Here is a 20,689-nt window from a genome sequence, read left to right as displayed (position 1 = left end):
ATCTATCTATCTATCTATCTATCTATCTATCTATCTATCTATCTATCTATCTATCTATCTATCTATCTATCTATCTATCTATCTATCTATCACATAGTATAATAACAAAAAAGCAAAACATGACAAGACAGAAGTAGTCTAATACCAAAAACTGCACAAACAGTTGTGAAGACTTATAGCATGCAGGTAGAGCAGAAGCAGCAGCAAATAAATGGCTACTATTAGTTCGGAAGTTTTAGTTTGTCATGTTCCCTCACTATGGCAGTACCTGAATGCGGGCGCGGGCATTCCTTCTTCCTCTGGGACAGAAAGCAGCAAAGCACAGAAGAAGAAGAGGAAGAAGGGTCAACAAAAAGGTTAGAAAAGCTCAACTGAGTCCTTTGCAAGTTAAAAGCAAATTACAGGGACTGGTCATAACACAGCCTTAAAAATGCAGTAAGGATTGGGTGCAGTGAGGGACAAAGCAGACATACTGCTGACTCCTGCCTCAGTCCAACAAAAAAAGAAAGAAAGAAAAAAAGCCAGAGATGGTAAATTGTTCTGGAAGGAAATAAAGAGACAGCTGACTGCCGCTCTGTCTGTCTGCACCGGCAGAACCGTGGAAGGAAGGAAACGGATTAGAGGTTAAACAGAGGCGTTATATCATGATCAAGGGCAGCTGGAAGAGGGAGGAACAGAAGGCTAAAGAGGAAGAGAACGAGAGCGAAGGCTCTAGCTGCCTTTCCCTCCTGCTCCACAGGGACCGCTCGGTCATACACCACCACCAGAGGGTACCTTGATGAATGCCTCCATATTGCCGTTAAACAGCTTATGGTTATACACGGAGCGTGGCCTAGGCTTCCGCATTTTCTGTGGTTTAGGGGGAAGGGTGGGGGGCCTGGAAATGACGGACAAAAGGAGAAAAACAAACAAAACAAAAGACCACATTGTGTGAAACTATAGAAAAAATATGGTTCAAAAGCAGGTATTAAAAATCTGGCTCTAAAACAGAGCTTTATCATCTGTTTGTTTGTGGTAATACAAACCAAGCGGTAGAGTAAAAAAAGGGCTTGAATGCAATTTCCATTTCATTGCTAACAGTGGATTTGGAAGACCAAGACTGGAGTATAATTTTTTTTAAATGCTTAAGTGCAAGTAAGAGAGAAGTAATTAAGTTTCCACAGTTTATAGTTAATAAAAACACAGACCTAGAAAACCAAATGTGACATGTGATTATACAACCAACTGAATGCCTTTTGCATCATCTTTAATATTATGTGAACACTAATGAAAATGACACAAATTGTTTTTGATGTCATTTTATTTAAGAACATACTAGGACAAACTAAAGGAAAATCCTGAGGCCTCAATTCCCCGAAGTGGTGAGGGATCTTTCCCTCTTGTAGGGAAGGATCACTGCAAATCAGCACAAAGCTGTTTTTGTCCTGATGGTCTCTTCCGATATTAAAGTGCCCCATTCATGGGGCACGAGGGGTCACAGAAGTGTGATGAGTGTAAAAGTACAAAAGCGAGCTTCACAGTATGCAAAACCTTAACACCAATGCATCCTCTTCAAAGCACAAAATGAGGGAATATGTTTTAGCAGAGTGGTATTCTCTCTGTTGGAGTTACTGAGTGGCTGTTTAGATATTGGATTTTCCTTAAATTTCTCATCTGTCATTAAAAAAATCATCAAAATGCAAAATCTGTTATATCCATTCACATACATAACAAAATCATATATGGCCACAATATACCCACAGAAAGATGGAAACAACCTTTTGGGTAAGTTCAGCAAGATGCAAAGAAATATCCTTTTAATATTTATAACAATAAACAATATGTTTAAAAAAAAGCAACTTGTACCTTTTTTGCAAATGTTAGATACTTTCATGACTACATAATACACGCAAACATGTCATTTATTTTTCCGGTAGGAATTCTTTAAAAACATTTTCTTTTCCTTTCTTTTCTAAAGATGAATTAAATATCTTGAATTCTGAAAAGAGTGGAATAAGCAGGTGTTTTGTGGCAGAGAGTCAGGGATTAGAAGCAGCTCGCTTCAAGTGCAAGCTTACCTTGTTGTTCCGCACTCAGCTCTTTCCCCTGCGAAGGAAAAAGACACACACACACACGCACACACGAGGGAGATGTTATATACTGGTTTCTTTCTGGTACACATTATACAGACTCCAGTCAGTGTCCAGCCTCACTAAAGGGATTCATGACAAACAACATCGCCATTGAGGGCTGGGTGAATAAAATGGTGCTAACACCATTCACTGAAAAAGCTCCTGAGCAGTCGTAGCTAAAGCCTCAGGGGAGCCAGAGGGCCCTAAAGGGTTACAGAGCAGAGAAATGAGGGTGGCAGCTGCAGTGTTTGTATGGTGGGTAGGGAGGGGTCCTTCAGTATTGAGACTGAACAATGTCTTTGCTGGCTCACTGAGCCTTTTGTTATAGGTTTTTAACCACACATGCGTATGCTTATCCTTGCATTCTGATAAACCTAAGAACAGGAGATATCATGTAAAGAATTATTTAAAAAGAGAAGGATAACAATGGCATCAATGAGAGCATTATTTATTTATTCTATATTTACTCTGACTAACAAAGGAAGAAAGAGTGAAGGCTAACTCATTGCTAGCAGGTCTTTGGAGCATTAAAGTGAGGAACCAACAGTTAGTCTGGTATGAAATCATTCCACTGAGTGATAGACCTCGCTACCTTTGAGCAACCTTGGAATTACAGAGCAAGCATTCCTCACTCAAGCATGAGCGAGAAACTCTAAATTGATTTTTGATTCCTCTGTGACATATCTATTCTAAAAAATTTTAAAAAAGTGACAAGAACAAATCATATTTTACAGAATAAGGAAATTGGTGAGTCTTTATCTGGAAAAGAAGGGCTGGCAGATGTCCCAGCACAATCTTGTCTAGTGCCAACACTTGACATTATGTTTTTATTAATACTTGCAGCAAGATGTAAACGCCATGTGGCACTCACCGGTCTCATCTCGTTCCCCTCTGTCATGCTCCCACGCAAGCGCGCGTACACAAACATACACAAACATACACAAACGCGCAAGTCTTGGGTGTGAAGCAACGAGCTAATGAGCACGACTCGGCCCTGATTGATCACCTGAATAATTAAACATGGGTGGTACCTGGAGGCGCCATATGCTCTGCTCATACATTCTCTCAGCTGCGACACCACGGACATTGAATGATAATGTGATTGTTTATGGGTATAAGAGTGTGCAGATGATTGCTTGCCACATGACTTGAATGTAATCACAGGAACAATCTCAGGTCCTGAAAATATAATAAATGCTTAAATAATGAATATAACCTGAATATAAGTGTGAAAATCTATGCATGGACGACTCAAGGCCTCAGCTGGCTGCACCTTGTGTCCTTTCCTATTAGTTGAACCCCTGGTGCAGGAGCAGCTGCAGATATGGGCCTCAGTTTGGTCCTGCTGATTGATTAGGCATAAACTGTTCACAGCCGAGGTGACAAGGGGACCCTTGGGGAAGAGGGGGAGCCAAGAAAACCTCTCTCTTGCAGCCTGGAAATAGAAACCCCCCCTGCGGCTACACCATACAGAGACTAACTGGATAATATTTTAACCACTGGAGATAAATAGAAGGTGGAATGAATACCTCAAAGTGGATATGGTCTGCTCTTTCGGGTGGTACTTTTCTATCTGAATATCAGCTCTTACTCCCTCTGCTATCTTTAAAAAAAGTGTCTGGTGTCTTTGTGGACTCTGATACCTCGCTTCCTGATAGCTGCACCACTATAACCCCGAAATCAACAGTTTTCTGTGGGTCATTACTCAGCAAAACACTAGTTCATGCACATGCCATTACCAGACGCCAAAGAGAAATCAAGAGAAAGGGATTCTTACCTTCCCCCAGTGTCTGCTTCAGCAAGTCATGCTTGGCCTGCAGCTTAATGATGAGGTTACTACCATTCAGGTACTCTTTGAATTTCTAGATGGAGATGTGAAGAAACATTTCAGTACCATTGAAATCAGCTTAAATGCTTTTTCCTCTGCTCAGCTGATAACTGATGGCTTTATTTTGAAAAGGTGCTCAGAGGCCATGACTTTGGACCGAGAGATGAACTCACTGAAAAGTAGAACATTTCTGTCTCCTGCTGATTCGCTCTCCTCTTGGCTATATTGAGCTTGCTCATGTACGTCTCAGAGGCCACAGATTTGATGGATTCAGTGGAACGGCTGTGTTGAAAGGCATCTGACACGTCAAAGTCCTCCACTGTCAGCATGTCCTGCAGTGTTTGCATGGTGGCATCCAAAGTCTTCCTCACCTGGAGAGATAGCAGGGTCACCCATAAAGCATTACATCGTAACCTGTGCTGCCCATGTATTTTGTTTTGCATCAGAATATGAGTTGAGAGCAGGCTACAGGTCAAGCATACATCAGGCCTAGTCATGAAAATGAGGAGTGTCTGGCACAGATACAAACTGTTCATGAAATTATTGAGAGAGGCTTTTTGTTTAGAATTGAGATTGATAAAGCCCATTTCCCCTAATGGCATTCATTATCTTCCAGAACACAATTCACTGGGAGACAGGGAAGAAACAGAGCTGTTGGCGCTTGCAATTTAAACAGTCCCTGGTTATTATTGCTTCCATTTCCACCTTTCTGTCGGCGTTTCTTAATGAGAAAGGTCTCTTTTCATCATATATAACTTCATAGAAAACACAACATTGGCAGTGTGACAATCTAAATATATTCCCAGCCCCTGCAGAGAGAGGGGTCATCGGAGAGTAATTGCAATGAGAACAGATGGTGATGTGGCCATCCTGCTCCGATGGTATGATGGCCTTGGGGAAAATGAGAGAGGGCTTTTTGTTTAAGAGGGGGAGGAGAGGGCTACTGGTTCTGGACAGACACAGCTCATAGGCCCTCACCTCCTCATTTTCAATTTTTAGTGTTGCTAAGCGAGACTGCAGTTGATGGTAGCGCATCAGAAGTTCGGTCTGAACCGGCTGCTGGGCGCTCACTTGGCACACCTGAAGGTGGAGAAAAAACAGGTTAGAAAGGAATAAAAATAATAATAATTAAACTGCAATATTTTCTAGCATCTCACCTCATCTCCCATGTGTGGCAGGTATTCAAAGCGCATTGGAGGACAGAACACCTGGTTATGCATATCCATGATCTTGTGCTTGTCACTGCGGGAGTCCAAGTTGTCCACTGCATTCTCCAGGATGTCCAGTCCCTCGTGGCGTGATGTCTCCAAGTTGTACTCCGCAGACAAATAGGTCCTTAGGGTGCGTGCCAAGCTAGCATGGTAGCCCAAGTCACAGCACTGCAGAGACACAATACTAGATTAACAACTTAGAAATAAACTGTAGTTGTTAGCAAAATGGTAAAAACAAAAAATTAGTGGAAAAAAGGAACCACTGCATGTGGTCTGTAACTATAACTGAGTTTTCACAGTAATGCTAAGTGAAAAGTTCCCGTCTGAAATTGGATGTAGTTAAAAGTCTGCTAACAATCACAGGCAACAGCAATGCCATGATATACTGACCATGATATACTATTTAATTGTGCTATAAATTAATACGCCAATATATGTGAAAGAATAAGAATGTAAAAGTGAAACATTCAAGTCTAATTATTTTCAGTATTTTTTCAGTTATTTATTTAATGGACTAAATTCCAAATTATAACCTGATACAATAAAAAAAAAGAAGTACAGTTCATAGAATTACAGCAGCTAGCACAGTAGGACATCAGGGATAATTAAAGAGCCTTATCACACAGAGCTGTAAGAAGTAACCTAATTAAGAAGAGAATAGTAGAGCAGAGGTTTAGAGGGAGCTTGAGGCAACTGACAGCTCTGTAAATCACTAAGTAGACGCTCTTTAGCACTCTTTAGTACTGAGGAAGTAGTCTCTTCAGTTTGTGTGCTTCATTGCACCACTCAGTCAAACTGGCTCAGTAGACCAAACACTCGAGGGAGTGAATTAGCTTCTTTTTAACTAAGCAAACAGAGTGAGAACACATTCACTCATATCCTTACATCCATATATAATCGAAATAAAATGCTACAAGTACTATTAACTCCCAGTTGCACCGCACTATAATCATAGGAAGAGTACAAAGTTTCTTATGTGGTGGGCTGTGACTCTCATATGACAAACTAAGCCTTTTTTCCTCTCACTTGATTGCAGCAGACAAACCAGTGGAGCTCATGATCCCACTCCTTTTAGCCCAGCAGGATTAAGGATGACATGGACTTTTCATTTTCTAGACACTGAGTACGCAAGAGCTGCCCAGCAAAAAGGCAGCCACAGCCACAAATCGGGTTCCCAGCATGCCAAAGTACCACCATTGAGCTGCATATAGCCCAACAAAGGTTAAGCCACAAGTCATGTGTGTAATATTACAGAAATGCCACTGAAATCATGTCTTATCACGGCCGTCCAGGAAAATGTGCATCCATCACCGTGGCTAATGTAGCTCCATATGGTGAGCTGGCCTCAGGCAAAAATGTAACAAACAGGCCAGGAGCTCAGAGACACGAGGAAAACACAATGTGACCTTCAGATTTAGAATTTATATATTTATTTTTCATATATTTCAAATGTTGTTGGTCAAAAATGGTGATTAAAAGCTTCTTCATCTGCTTTCTGAGCCATAATGGGTAGCAGGTCACCCGAGGTTGAGAGGCTTGTGCCAGCCACATTAATTGTATTCATGCCTGCATAAACAGAGCCTCTGCTTTCACCAGCTGACTTTCACTGACTTCCAACCAACAGTGGTTTGTTAAACAAAGTCATCCTTTTAAATAAAGATAGTGAGACTGTCCAGCAAGGCTTTTGATTAACAATGTGAATAACTTTTAGCTTGAATTGTCAAAAACAACCACAGAAATCACATTTTGCATACTGCAGATGAGGAGAGATGGGTTTTTGATCAGTGAAAATTGAGTTTTCATTTGTAATAAGTAAAGTGCAGCTGCTTAAGCTTCAGAAAGCCTGTGTTCTACATTATGATTCATGAAAGAAAAGCCCACAGATACCAGAAGAAAATGTGCCTCTGTGTGTATGTGTTTTTGTCCTGGGCCATGTTTTTTTTCCTGGGTGACAGTTAGAGGCAGACAGTTACAAGGACATGCTGTGCTTGTCCCAGCAAAGCTCCCAAAAGCAGCATCAACAAAAACAAATGAACCACAAAAAGACTGAGGAAGAGGAGAGCAAGCAGACTGAGCAGAAATAATTCTGTCAACACTGATGGAGCCCATTGAAATCATCAGTCATAAATGTCCTTCTGTGCTGAAGTACAGAACATTGCTAAACTAGATTTAATGTCAACAGTTAGTCAGTAGTATATCAGTGTTAGGTTTGTTATTAATAATCCCCCCCCCTCCCCCCCAAAAAAGGTGCTAAGTAGACTTTACTCGGGCCAACAGAGCAGCTTGAAAACAAGCAGATTACAAGCTAAGAGCGAATGAGACACGCGAACAGATGGAGAGAAAAGTGACAGTGCTATGGTGTTAAATCGACATCAGAAATCCCAGCTGACAGAGGTAAACAAACACATGTGCTTAGTGCATACTTACATCAATCATATCAGAGACGTCATGGATGTAATATTTTGCAACCACAGCATTTGTTGCTGCCAGGTTCAACAAATAGTCATTCCGAGCTTTTGTGCATTTCAGCTTATTCTCTGAATACTTGGCCTGCCTCTGGGGAGATAAGAGGAGAGAGCAGACAAAGGGGAAAAAACACATCAGTGCTGTAGGGAGGATCATGAGACAGGTAGAGATGGAAGAGAAAGTTTGGAGAAACAGGCTCTAGAGAAGCTAATAATAATAATATGTATTAAGTGGCACAGCCAGGTCACACCTAGTTATTATGGCTGTGTGCTGCAGCCAGTTTGCCTAGCTCTGCATCAAGACCGAAAAACAGCAAAAACCCGGGGCTGGAAATTTAGGCCAATGTGAAAGTAGCTTAAATGGACCTTTAGGGGTTGTTACAAAAGTGAGTCCCTCTGCACAGACTAATGTTAAAATAACAACATTTATGATACAAACAATCATATTTACATCCTGATACAAAATTATAGATTTCTTTTTTTGAAATTCACCTTTTGTAATGGTTTTAAGTCTATGGATACATATTGCTAACCAAGCATGCTAGCATTAACTAATAGCTTTGCACTCCAAACATTTTCTGGCCACCACAAAAAAAAAAGGTATGGCTATATAAGACTAAGGCAAAGGCTTCACAAAAAACTAAACAAAAAACTAAAGGGTGATGCTACAATGATTGCATAAATTTTATAAATCTTATAGAATCTCTAATATACAGTTTATTGCTATTATTGCGAAACAATACTAGCTTGTCTATGTAAAGGGAACAAAACTACTCATTTCTACCTCAAAAAAGCGCCAGTTATGATATTATTAAACCATTTCTCTATAAAAACAGACATTTTAAGATGTTAGGTATGAATATTTGTTTATATAATTGATAGCCACAAATACACGTGTTGCTTCTACCTGTTTACCATGTATACATCAAACAAACCAAACAGGTATTTTCAAATTTAGCTGACATGGTTTGCCTTTCTGTCGGCCTGTATTCCAGTGAAAATTTAAATAAATACCTGCAGTTGCACTCAGCACTTAAATAGGAGGAAAAGAAATGACACAGTGACATAATGTTCTGAAAACAGTGTTTTGTGTTTTTTCTGTTACATTATGCCGAAAATGCTGCAAAAACTTGTCTCACACCAGTAAACCAGTGATTCAGGCTCAACCCAGAAAACCACTGCTGCTGTTTGAAATGCAACAAAAGATTCACAATTATATTCTTTTTTTGTACTTTGCAGGGGCATTTTAGTTATGATTTCACTAAGCCACTGTGATGCAAATTTTAGCAGGAAAAGACTTTAACTTTGCATTCCTTCGTCTTCCTCTTCCAAGTGTTTGCCGGTAGAATAATGAGACAAAAGTGTGGAAACCATTCACAGGAAAAAAACATAAATTCACCGCCACGTTGTGTTATAAATAGTCTGTGGCTTCCAAGCTAAGCAGCATCTCTGAGGATACCAGCCTGAGGATGGAGAAACACTGCCGTACTGACAGCCTTTTGATTTTCTGCACCTGAGAGATGATGGAAATTTCATTTGCATGAAGAAATCTGAGACGAAGATGCAGAATAAAAAATGCATAGGGGTATCTAAAGTTCAGCATGCTCCGGAGAGCCCAACACCGCTGGCAGGAGAAGACTTTTCACAAGCTAGAAATCTGAATAAGATGGAAAGGGAGTGGGGTTATTGGCCGAAAGTACTCATCTGGCTGCAGACCTACAGTATGCTCCTGAGACTTTCTGTCTAGCTGCTGGTCTACTCATCTCTCGATATTTCCAAGTACACCTGACAAAGAAAGCTGGCTTACCATTAACTGCTTAAAGGTTTTTCCTAACCTAAATGTAAAACTGATGATTCAGGATTTAACAGCACAAACAGATCTGAATTTATGTAAACATATATATATATATACCTTCTCCTTCATCTTCTCGATTTTCCTGACGGAGCTGCGTCTCGGCTGGCGGTCTTCATGCCGGAGGAGGTTGACGTTGAGATCTCCCGACTTGCTGAACTGCTTCTCTTCCTGCTTCTCAGCGTCTTTCAGCTTGCTCTCTGCACTGATGCTCTCAGTGTGGTACATGTGATATGTTTTCATCACCTGCAAGAAGAGTATAACAGATGATTTTATGTGGCTGAACATCACAGCCTTTTACAGTATTAGTTACGAGCTAAACGTACAGAGGTTTGTGGGTAACAAATACCTGACGATACTTTGGTTTTATGTTCCAGAGTACCCTGTATTTTCCTCTTGCAGCTGTTTTTTAAATTCACAGTGTAAACATTATTTATTACTGAGATCTGCACCACTCTCTTGCACAATATCAATATTACTTTTTACTCTTCTTGAACCTCATTTTTGCTGTTTATTTTCTTTGTTTTTTGCATTCACAGTATAAGACCTTCACCATGTGCTTGTGGCACTTTTACATTAACAATGCTTTTACATTAACAACTATTTTTATTCTTTATCATGTTCCTGTAACACAGTAATTTCCCTTGTGAGATCAATAAATCTTATCAGTGAAGGGCGGGTACACTGTGGACGGCTAACTGATCTATCGCAGGGTTAACAGAAAGAGAATGACAAACATCCACACGCACATTTACACTTATGGCCAATTTCAAGTTGCTAATTAAACCTAACCTGTCTTTGGACTGTGGGAGGGTGCTGCGGTACTCAGACAGAAGCACAGGGAGAACATGCTGAGCTGTCCAGTGGATTCAAACTCTGGACCTTGTTGCTGAGAGGCAACAGTGCTGGCTACTGGTGCCATGTTATTAAACAGAGCAAATAACTCTCAGTATGAGCTATTTACCATTTAACATTAATTAATGATATAGTATTAAAATGTTAATTAACACCCTAGATAAAATAATACAGCGTGAGTAGTAATAGTATGTATTCATCTGTATTTTTAATCACATGGTAAATGGACTGGTATTTATATAGTACTTTCTGCTCCATCTGTGCCTAAGTACTTTTACCGAATTTTCACACTCACACGGATGAATCAGGGCAAACTTGGGGTTCAGCACCTTACTTCAACGCACAGTTTGGGGGAGTCAGTAAAGAAAATCTTCACTGTCTCTTTACAAAATCTGGTCTGATTTGAGCCTTTTTGTGGTGGCCAGGAGGATCAGTTTGGGTCATCAGTACAGAAGTAACACAGATGTTACTACATGTGGAATATTTTAAGTGGATCCAGAGCCCCAAAGTTGTCTGTGGTTTAGACTTGGCTGTCAAATCTCCAACTTGCCCCCTCTTCCCCTCCTCCCCTCCTCGCTGTAGCTTTCCTGGCCTGTTTCCTACAGTAATTCCTCATTACTTCATCCTTCTACATTTTCAACTCTTTGGAGAAGCAGAATGACATTTTATTCTGTCTTCCCTGGAATTAGTGTACCTCTTCACTTTGATCTCTACTTAGACACTTAAACTTTTACACCCCTCTCCCCTTGTTCAGCATGATGGGGATACGACCGCAGTGGCAGAAAACCCTCATTAGACAACGCAGGAGCACCGCTTGTCCCTCTTAACTCAACACAGATGCTTGCTGAGAGTCTCTCGGAGGCCCATTCCTAATTCTCTTAATGAAACATCCATATGCCAATTGCAGCTTCAAACATTTCACCCATTAATGATTTCCTATGAACACCACAGGATGTGAAGCAGTCAGCATAAACAGTTATTTATTTGTTTCCTGCAATCAAGCAGCTCGATGCTGTGCTTAAACAGTGGGGTTCTTCTTTTCTGCGTGAGAACTGCACATCAAAAGCACATGTTTGCTGTTGGGTCACTTACAACTATAATCTTTCACTGACCTCAAATGATACTAATGTGACTAGAGAGCAGTCTGTCCATTGGAAAATTGAAAATGTAAACTTGTAAACTTATATAGTGCATTTCTATGCTAATTGAGCAAAGTCCTTTCTTACTACAAGTCTTAACAAACACAATTGCTGTTTTTTCTATGCCTGAGTCTAGCACTAACACACTCACACGTCGACGGATGTATTGAGAAGACTGGTTTTTGAGTATTGTGTTTGCTATAGGTGTTTCAACATTTATGTTGTCGTTTAAGTAAGATTATTACTAATAGTTATTAAATATTATGAGCTCAAGCATGAAAAAGTAAGTCATTTTGCAGAAATCTGCAACATCCCTAGCACAAAGAGAGACCCACACAGGCACAGGAAGAAGACACAAACTCCACTTTGTTCTGTCAACTTCCTGCAGTGGCAGTACTATGCACTGCTCCACCACCACCACCACCATCATATTGCTTATATTAAGGCATTAATGTGTAGGCACCATTTTACCACAGAAGTTGCTTATGGTAATATTATTTAATAATTTATTTAAATAGCACCGAGTGGTGAAGGGCTGTAAGGCAAACACCTAAGAAAAAATAATCCTACACTATTTTTGGAGTGTCACAGCTAGGTGTTAATTTAGATACTCACAGACAACAGAAATTAGGTTAACACTCCGTTCTTTCACATGCTGCCAAAACTATTTTCTGAACATGTGCTGCATTTCAAATTTACTTTGAAGCATCTGACTACAAGACCCGCAGCCAAAAACGCAGAGTCATTTGCAGGAAGACCAAGCTTCAGCTGTGCCTACAGGAGGTGTGTGCATTGTTGAGTCGTCTGACAACAACCTAGGGCTACTTAGCTTCAGAACCTCAGAGTCTCTGAGCTGGTGAAAGACACAGTCAGAGGATGACTGGAGTTTTTCATAATGAATGCAAGGCAGACCTCTGTAATGCCCAAATATTAACATCCACAATGATGTGAAAGACTGAGAAAATGAGGTGGTTCATTATGGGATGTGCAGTGTGTCTTTGAAGACACTGCTTCAGCTGCATTTTAACATAGGTTTTGTCAAATACATAATGGCACAGTGCAATATGTCTTCTGCTGTTATTCATCTGTAGTTGTTATCTAATTTAATGACTTGGTTTTTCCCTATGTCTATATGTTAAAACATAGAATGGGCAAGCATACTTTCTTATAAATAGAGGAATGAAAACTAGATCCAAACCATCACCTGTGACAGAACCTCAGAACCATTGTTGTTATATTGTCAGCAACAGAATAACTGTGAAACTAAGGAGCAGACATCAGGCACAAGGATCAGAAAGATAAGATACACTATAGCTCTATTTATCCCCTTGGGGATATTAAGCTCGTATACCAGGAAATTAACACAGGTACAAGCAAACAAAAGTAAATTTCACAGGGCCAAGCTGCTGAAAGCAATATCAGGAAGTGCACGACTCTTTAGGACAATCAGGCCCTTTTCAACATTTTTTATTTTAGGGTTTGTTTTAATGACAAATTGCAGACAACAGGATCTTCGAGTGCTTTTTTTACTCCCATTTCAGCATCGCACTATATTTGAAAAACAATATTTTGAACAACAGCTTCAGCCCACAGTCATACCTCTCCTCCCCTTACCTCTCACCAAGCTGCCAGAGATCCAAATGGGATTTCACAGTTTTGTTTTAGCAAAATTTGTTTTGTTGGCAACCAGCAAAAGTGTTGGAAAATACCACGAGGTAACCACCATGTGGCAACGCTATTGATTTAGCTATTTTGAACAATGAAGTAACAAAGGTCTAGTCTAAAATAGAACAAAATACTGCTGCCTGTGGATCATCAAGATGGGAAAGAGACTGGTCTGTCAGTCTTGTAACCTTTAAACTGCCTTGAAAGTGTTTGCTACAGGTTGTGGTGATAAGGAGAAACCATTTCTAATACACCACTTTTCAGCTCTGAAATAAAATTGTTCTTTTAAATAAATGGTGGCAATGCAGAATGAAAACATAGACTGTATACAATGATGGTCATGGGCTTCAAGTCCAAAAAGTGAAGCCAGTAAGAAAATGACTTTAATCTGAATCTTTTTTTAATGGCTAGCACGTCCATGATGAGAATCTCCTGTTCCACCACCTCTCAAGGGTGCTCTGTTAATTGAAATCATGTGACCATCGAAGCCTTTTGAGTACAGTGAACTCTTTGCCATGTTCAAGAAACTAGTTTGAGATGATTTGAGCTTCGTGACATGGAAACATTTATCAGAAGATCAGTACACTGCAGTCATAAAGGGATGGACACCGCATTAATACTCAGGTTGTCTTTGCTATTTAAACGATGCTCAGTTGGGCCCAAAGTGTGTAAACTGTTACTGTTGTCTTCCTTTTATCTCAAAGCACTCTAACCATTCTCCTTTGGCATCAACAAATTCTCTTTAAAACTTGTAAACTTTAGAGTTGGCTGCATGGGAAAAACCATCAGGCACCAACAACCATGACACGTTCAAAGGAATTTAAATCACCTTTCTTCCCCATTCTGATGGTCAGTTTGAACTTCAGCAGGTTGTCTCAACCACGTCTACATGTACACATGTCTACATGTCTAAATGCGCGGAGTTGCTGCCATGCGATTGGCTGATTAGATAATTGCGATAACGAGTAATTGACCTATCAAAGGTAATACCAAAATAAAAAAGATTTATACCACCAACAAACATTTTCCTGTTGAATTTCTGTACTTAGTCACTAGCCTCATAAATTAATTTCAGCGATTTCTAAACTATGGTCCCATGTTGTTCCTAGAATATTTAAAAGTAGAATGGGAGGCAGAGCCTTCAGTTTTCAGGCCCCTCTTCTGTGGAACCAGCTTCCAGTTTGGATTCAGGAGACAGACACTATCTCTACTTTTAAGATTAGACTTAAAACTTTCCTTTTTGCTAAAGCATATAGTTAGGGCTGGACCAGGTGACCCTGAATCCTCCCTTAGTTATGCTGCAATAGATGTAGGCTGCCGGGGATTCCCATGATGCATTGAGTTTTTCCTTTCCAGCCACCTTTCTCACTCACTATGTATTAACAGACCTCTCTGCATTGAATCATATCTGTTATTAACCTCTGGCTCTCTTCCACAGCATGTCTTTTATCCTGTCTTCCTTCTCTCACCCCAACCGGTCGCAGCAGATGGCCGCCCCTCCCTGAGCCTGGTTCTGCCGGAGGTTTCTTCCTGTTAAAAGGGAGTTTTTCCTTCCCACTGTCGCCAAAGTGCTTGCTCATAGGGGGTCATATGATTGTTGGGTTTTTCTCTGTATCTATGAAGCGCCTTGAGGCGACTTTTGTTGTGATTTGGCGCTATATACATAAAATTTAATTGAATTTACAGTAAATTCAATGATAAATCAGTGTTTTTGACTTCTTAGTGGGATTCACAAAGCTAAAAATATTTAAATTAAAGGTTTTAAAATGGGGAGCTCATAGCTCGACTTATTACAAACAATAATAACAGGATAATGCCTAATAAGCAGAGAATGAGAAAAAAAACAATGTAATTAAAAGAAAACTTGACCTATAGCAGAAAGAGAGAACAGCCTTTGAGAAAATTATTATTATTCTACTCAAAAAAATGTGCCAAAGTATGGCTTTTGAGACATTTTTGTGTTGCTCCAGCATTTCATTTATTTACCACCTAAGCTGTAAAATTTCACACAACTCCCACAACCTCTCTCTCGTATGTAGAAAGAATGAGGCTATACGTCAGCATCTGAGTTCTTAGCTTTCAGCCAGACTGTAGCTGAAGCCAAGTGCAGCATGAGAAGACGGATCATCTGAGTCTTATTATGCAGCCAGAAAGAGTGAGTGGGTAAAACAAATACATAGTAAAACATCTGCCACAGTGAACCTGAAGTGCACTGACACTTCGAACCAAACTGTAAATGTCTGGGAGGCAATTGCTTTTGAAAAGGGAGAATCATTTTATTTATTCAGACACAGATGACCACTTGTGCAGAAAATAGTAGTTTTGGTCTGTTTTTTAAAACATTTGACCAACAACACGGTCCTTCTGAAATTTGCATGCATGTAATTTATACATATGAACTTGTCATTACCTCACATGGGAACCCGAACACTGTGTGCTGTGTCCAAATCTACAGATAGCTTAAATAATGATGGTCGCCAGCACTGCCTTTGGGGTTTTGACTTTCATCACACTGCACATATGAATAAGTCATTTAAGGCAGCTCTGCCATCTCTTCTGTTTCACCTCAGGGTGCAGAAGAAGCTGAAGTTGCTTGGTGCTTGTCCAGTTTGGTGGACTATGAATCCCTCAATAAGCGCTCAAATTAGACTAGCAGCGCAGCACCAGAACCATTTGTTGCTATCCCAGAGATACGTTAATCTATCAACACGGTCTCTTGCAGAAAATCCTGCCATAAGCAAAGCAGTTCGTAAGCTATTGCTAAATACTGTACAGTGAAGACAGTACAACTGCAAATGGTTGGAGAAATATTGCAGAGGAAAGTTATGATAAATCTGCCAATACACTGCAGTTAATTAGAAACATTAATCATAATATATGTAAAATGATATAGCCCATGTCTTTTATTGTTACAGCAATGCGGCATGCGTGACACCCAGGCTTTGTAGACATGCTGTTTTCATTAATATCGAGCTCTTATTATACTGAACTGATTTCTGACAATCAAAGTTCTCTAGAGTTGACATTTCATAGCTGAAATGAAATATTAATAATATTGGACCTTTTGAGGACAAAACTTTCAAACTACGGTATAGTTACAATTCATATCACAAAGCATCCATCAATATGACATTTCACCATTAACCTGTTTTAAATTAAAACATATGGGAAGCAGATGCAGGATATGAGAAAGCTGCTTGGTATGAAGTAAAAATGTGGTTGAACAGAAGTGAAGGGTAAAAAAAAGGAAAAAAAACAGCTTTTTCGAGGAAAAATGGAGTAAACAACGGGCTACGGTCAAAATGAAGCAAAATGAGTGTTTCTACAAAGACAAAAATAAATAAATAAATAAATAAGAGGCGCACTGTACCAGCAGAGAAACTGCTCATTAGAATTGCTGCATATATACAAAGTGTTGGTATCAAGCACAACAAAGCAACTGAGCTAGAATAGGTGACCCTAAACTTAATGAGCACCTCTACTCTCTGACAGATTTATGCAAACACATTTCATTAAAATGGCACACTTATGTGTCAGCAGGCAATTATTTCACAGCTCTTCACAGATGCAGTCAGTGATGTGAACCCTGAAATCAACCAGAGCCCTGAAACGGTAAACCTTGGGGAAAAATGAAATTTTCTTTTTCTTCATTCATACCTACCACACACGTTAATCTTGAATATTCAAACAAGTATATACAGTAAACAGAGTGCAATGAACACTCAGGGAAGACACTGACATTGACCATTTAACAATACAAGAAAAGATCAACAAAGCTTATAAGAACATAAACTGGTTTCTTTTGATTCAGTACAACTCTTAAAGTTTCATTGATCCTGTCCAAGGCTAAAGGCAGTCCCATAATAAGGAGTGCAAAAAACTGAATCCATAAATCTGAAGGGAGAAAGGCAATTTCTCTTTTTAATAAGGAAGACAGAATGGAAGATAAAGGCTGCAAGGTCACTATAACCCTTCCATGATCACTAAAAGGAACCAATATGTTTTCAGGAACACACAAAGAAAGTAAAGACCGAAAGATGAGATCCATGCACGTGTTAATAAGAGTTTCTACTATGGTGCAGCAAAGGGAATAGGGACGAGCCATGACTGAAAGCTATTTAACTCAAAGGAATACAGAAGAACATGAAAAAACATCAGGAAGACAGTGAGGAGAAAGAACTTTGGGAGAGCTCAGTGAAGAGATGAGGTGTGAGAGATCGATCTGCAGGAGACACAGTCTATTACTTACAGTGTAGAGTTCATTCGTCACCTTCACAAGCTCCTCGTGCATCTGGATACCAATGTCCTTGCTCTGAAAATGGCAAGAAGACAGAACAGGGGTAAGAAAACAAATACTGTCTGAGCAATCAGCAGTGACCCGATGTTTCAAACTCCAGTTGTTATGCTGGCGCTGTGACTTTGGTGAGTCACAGAGAAACAACTCAAGAAATATTAGATGGATGACTACAAAGACTGGTGCAGAGGGTGTCTTTTCTCATTGAACCCCGCATACAAGTGAGAATTGGCACAGCTGCACAAATATATTTCAAAATGTGCAAGCAGTGGAGTGTTTTGGAATGGGTAATTGTACTTATTACAAGCAAATTTTGAGAATACAGTAACATATAAGCATTTCCACCTTTCTAGGACACCCACAACCTCTGTTGTCAGTCAACAGTGACCAAATGTAACTGCAGGAAATGCAATATTCTAATTTCCTGCAGTTAATGCACACTACACTACATATTCAGATCAATTCTATGTCCTCAACAATGCAACAGCTTGTAAAATATCTCAGTTAATTCTTCTTACAGCTTTTAATACTCTTACAACTTGAATTTTACCACAGAACATGCCTTTTAATAGAAGGAGAAATAAATAACAGTCGATGCATTGACACCTGTTTGTGTGGTGGGGGAACAAGACTTAATATGAAGACTCTGAGGTGAGAATACAACAACAGGATATCTCAGTTTGATGGTCTCACACATTCAAAAACAGAGGTAACACCTTCCTAGCCTAACAAAGTGACGTGAAAGTGTTATGTCTGAAAAAGAATGACACAGATAAACATCATTACAACCCGAAATATAAAAATGTTTAAACTTCCTGATAATTTTACTTCAATTGGCTTTTCATTATAATAACTCTTGTTGTCCTTTTATGTCACAAAACCCGGAGTTCTATTTTCAAAGATTATGCTTTTTCGGGTTGCGTAGGTATTTTTTTAGTTGACATTCAGGGTAGGTGTTGAATGAAAACGTAGATTTTCTTAGCCTAGAACCAGTTTTGTTCTCAATCCATTCATTTTGTTAACCCTTACCCAGTCAGGGTCACAGGGGTCTGGAGCGTATACCACTGGTAATAGCATGAGAAGCAGTGAGAAAGATCCTCATGCCCAGTTCCACGCCTACTGCCATTATATGCCGAACAATCGTGTCTTTGGACTATGGGATCAGAGCTACAAACCACAGGAAGAACAAGCAACAACATATTGAAAGGCTGAAGACAACTAGGTGTTTCAAACTAAGAACATTCTTGCTATGCGATAACTCACTGCACCACCGCCGGCAGAATTTGTGGGCATTTTGAGTAAGGAAGCTAAAACTCAGTAACCCATGATTCAAACAGGAACGATCACTACATGGGTGTTTTAATGTCTCTAGAATAAACAGCCAAAATGAAATATGTTACCTGACCATCAAATCAAATTCAGCTACTTGTGAATTATAACAGAGGTTTTAGGGCTAAGCTCTGAGAAGTAAACTAAGCTTGAAGTTGCTGAAGGCTGAATCCTACTGTCAAAATGGAGTGGTGAAAAACAAGAGGTACATGAAGTCCCAAGGTTCCTCAGTAGAGCTGGTGTGCAAACGAGACCCAAAACAGTTCCCAGAACCTTTAAGCTCTGATACTGTGTTGTTTGACACTTGTTTTGTGTGTTGCCTGGAAGGTGTCACCTTAGCCATTAACACTGGGAACATTTCAGCTATAAACTGCAACACAATAACATACTAATAAGCAAACATGATGTTATGATGATGATTGCTAATGAACAAAACAAGTGGTTTGCCAAATACAGCAATGACTTTGAGCAGAAAAGATTATGCATCTCCTCATGTGCACAACTTTTCTTCGACACAGTTTTTAACAGTGAAAACAGCTGACTCATTTTTCTCTGGTGTATGGAAGATAATGACTCAGCAACAGTCATTTCATATTTGAACAAAGCATCGTTTGCTGTCAGATCAATAACGGATGTATTTTGCTATAATGAAACCTTGCTGCACCAATGACAAAGCATAGCTGAACGCAAAAACACACAAACACACACAGTATTTTCATCACTTCAGACAGCAAGACACTGACTTACTTTCATTGTCTTATGGGGACCTGCTCCTGCCCTTCTCTTCTGGAGACTTACTGTTACCCTTGGCATAATTACTGCTTGCTTAACTCTAACCCTGAATCTAGACATAACTTTAACACATTTTGTTTGCCGGAGTTTATTTTTAGCTTGTTTTTAAACTGGGACCCCACAATATGCAATGTCCCCACAACATAGGTAAAAGAAGTACAAACACTCAACTTAAACCACATCCACCCACAGATCAGAGGCGTTCATTGATATATGAAAGGTAACCTTTTTTTGTCCACACCCTGGTCTGCTATGGTAACTGTGCTTGAAAAAACTTGCAAGCCATGAGTCACAAACTAACCTAATTATAATTATAAAAGAATCTCAAAAGAAAATGTTTCTGTAACAGTTCAACTTGATTATAAAGTACGCTCAGAAGAGGAAAATAAACACAGCCTTGGTAATAAAGAAGGGATTTGATGTTGCAGCTTTGTTTTTATCTGGATCACAAGCAATAAGTTCTTCTCAAACAATCATTGAACTGAATGTAATGAACTGGATACACCCTGAGAGGGCTCCAGCAGCTGGTGAACGGCATCTGTATGCATCAGTGGCTCTGAGGTGAGACAGACTGCAGCGTGTACTGCAGAGGCTTGGGGGATGAGGAAGGTTTCATTGAGTGAGTAAAAACTGTGATGCAATACACTGTAAGAGCTGTGGCGCTTACAGAGCCCTTTATAGTGAATGTACATTTTTAAAATCTTCCCTCAATAAAAGGCACGAAAAAAGAAGATTATTAATGTATTCTGTTTGAAATTAAAAGTGATGTAGAACAGAGAAGACAACAGGAAAATATCGCACTCTGTACATTCATACTTGCCACACCTTTTGTAATTATATTACCACTGACTATTAGCACATTCATCAGAACACACCCTTCTAACTCTGATCAGCCCATCAACAGTAGCATAACAAACTAATATTCATATAATATCAGAGATATTACCTGTAACAAAATTCCTATTTTATTTACTACTTGAAAAACTATTTGTAAAGTTTTTACAGATTACATTTTGTCTTTGTTTGCCCCGTCTCACATTTAACCAAAGCTCATTTATTTTAGTATAAACATTCATGATTTTCTGCAGAAAACACACACACACACACACACACACACACACACACACACACACACACACACACACACA

At 39.6% G+C, this 20,689-nt stretch overlaps 1 protein-coding gene across 3 annotated transcripts in view; it reads right to left on the bottom strand.

The window, feature by feature from the left end:
- srgap3 (SLIT-ROBO Rho GTPase activating protein 3) overlaps nt 1-20,689 on the bottom strand; it is a 55,923-nt gene that overhangs the window by 10,950 nt on the left and 24,284 nt on the right. Inside the window, exons 4-12 of one of the 3 annotated variants that reach the window (XM_005941089.3) lie at nt 17,376-17,438; nt 9,528-9,713; nt 7,578-7,706; nt 5,097-5,318; nt 4,918-5,019; nt 4,113-4,310; nt 3,889-3,973; nt 2,058-2,085; nt 775-877 (exon numbers count right to left, since the gene is read on the bottom strand). In XM_005941089.3, coding sequence (XP_005941151.1) covers nt 775-877; nt 2,058-2,085; nt 3,889-3,973; nt 4,113-4,310; nt 4,918-5,019; nt 5,097-5,318; nt 7,578-7,706; nt 9,528-9,713; nt 17,376-17,438 — 1,116 coding nt within the window. Of the gene's footprint in view, nt 1-72; nt 300-774; nt 878-2,057; nt 2,086-3,888; nt 3,974-4,112; nt 4,311-4,917; nt 5,020-5,096; nt 5,319-7,577; nt 7,707-9,527; nt 9,714-17,375; nt 17,439-20,689 lie in introns of those variants that run through there. The other 2 variants (XM_005941090.3, XM_042225630.1) reach the window with 2 other exon arrangements.

This window comes from Haplochromis burtoni, unplaced genomic scaffold (assembly GCF_018398535.1).
Source record: "Haplochromis burtoni strain Fernald_Lab_line unplaced genomic scaffold, NCSU_Asbu1 Contig_177, whole genome shotgun sequence".
Taxonomy (NCBI): domain Eukaryota; kingdom Metazoa; phylum Chordata; class Actinopteri; order Cichliformes; family Cichlidae; genus Haplochromis; species Haplochromis burtoni.
This window is presented reverse-complemented; position numbering and strand designations above follow the sequence as displayed.